At 36.3% G+C, this 1379-nt stretch overlaps 1 protein-coding gene across 1 annotated transcript in view; it reads right to left on the reverse strand.

The window, feature by feature from the left end:
* RBM43 (RNA binding motif protein 43) overlaps positions 1-1379 on the reverse strand; it is a 7829-nt gene that overhangs the window by 4033 nt on the left and 2417 nt on the right. Inside the window, exon 2 of the mRNA XM_015559804.1 lies at positions 942-1152. Coding sequence (XP_015415290.1) covers positions 942-978 — 37 coding nt within the window. The 5' untranslated portion in view covers positions 979-1152. The remainder of the gene's footprint in view (positions 1-941; positions 1153-1379) is intronic.

A 1379-nucleotide genomic window follows, 5' to 3' on the forward strand; every position in this document is an offset into this window, starting at 1 on the left:
CTAACCACAAAATATGTTCATTTGGAGATGGCTGTATGTTTTGATTGTAGAATCCAAAATACATAAGCCAATAAGAAACACATCCCTTGCCGAAACCGGTTTGGCTCAGTGGATAGAGCGTCGGCCTGCGGACTGAAGGGTCCCAGGTTCGATTCCGGTCAAGGGCATGTACCTTGGTTGCGGGCATATACCCAGTAGGGAGTGTGCAAGAGGCAGCTGATCGATGTTTCTCTCTCATCAATGCCTCTCTGAAATCAATAAAAATATACTTTTAAATAATAATAATAATAGATTAGTTAGAATGCCTGGGATTTTCTTCTATATTTTTCCTCTAAATTCAACTTTTAAATAGTTTTTTCCCTTGTACTTTTAATACATTAAAATTCATTTGTGTAAATATGATCCTAATCAGACTTTAAAAAACACACATAGTTATATATGACTAGAAAATAAATACCTAAAAGTTAGTCTCCCACTCTGTTAATTACGGCCACAGGAAACTTCACCTCCTCAAGTCCAGGATACCACCCGTCTGCTTTTCCTCTTATTCACTGGCTGACCTGCTCAGTCTCCTCTGCTAATTCTCCTTTTCTTCCCATTTTCCAGATGTTGGAATGCTTATATCTCAGGCCTCAAAACTCTTTGCTAACCTACACCCACCTCCTGGGTGATCCATGGCTTTAGATACCATCACTACATGTACCACTTTCTAATTTTTTTCTCCGAGAACATACTCAGAGAGAGGAAGGGACAGGGAGAGGGAGAAACAGACATATATTCTTTGGTGCAATATAGTGCCACTTTTATATTCAGAATAGAATACTTTTTTTTAAAAAGCCACTTTAAACTTTACCAATCCCATGATTCATTTTAATGAAATTCAATTTTTAATTTCATTACAGAAGCATTTATATAATTACAGAAATTTGATTTAGAAATACCTTTTTTTTCTTTGAATGTTACATATGCAACTCCCATGGTTCTTGTTGGATATATCACATTTTCAATAACCCCGCCTTCATTCTTGATATCTTGGAAGTGTCTCTTCACTAATGTGGTCACTGATAGATCACTAAAAAGGTCAACCGGCAGACCAGCAACTACAACCGTTCTTTCAGAAGCTTTGGATTCCTGGACATTCAAAACTGATGCCTGTAAGAGAAATAACAGGATGCTCTTTAAAATATGTAAGATTCTACTTCATATAGGCAACATCACATACCAGTAGGAGAGGCTGTTTTACTCAACAAATGTACCAGTGCAGGTGATTAGATACTTTAGATAGATAGATAGATAGATAGAATATAGGGTTCACACAAGAATTTGAGAACTAAATGTAAAAAGTGAATCCTATATTTTTTATACATGGAAAACATTGC

The sequence above is a fragment of the Myotis davidii genome, unplaced genomic scaffold, assembly GCF_000327345.1.
Source record: "Myotis davidii unplaced genomic scaffold, ASM32734v1 scaffold753, whole genome shotgun sequence".
In the NCBI taxonomy this organism is placed as follows: Eukaryota; Metazoa; Chordata; class Mammalia; order Chiroptera; family Vespertilionidae; genus Myotis; species Myotis davidii.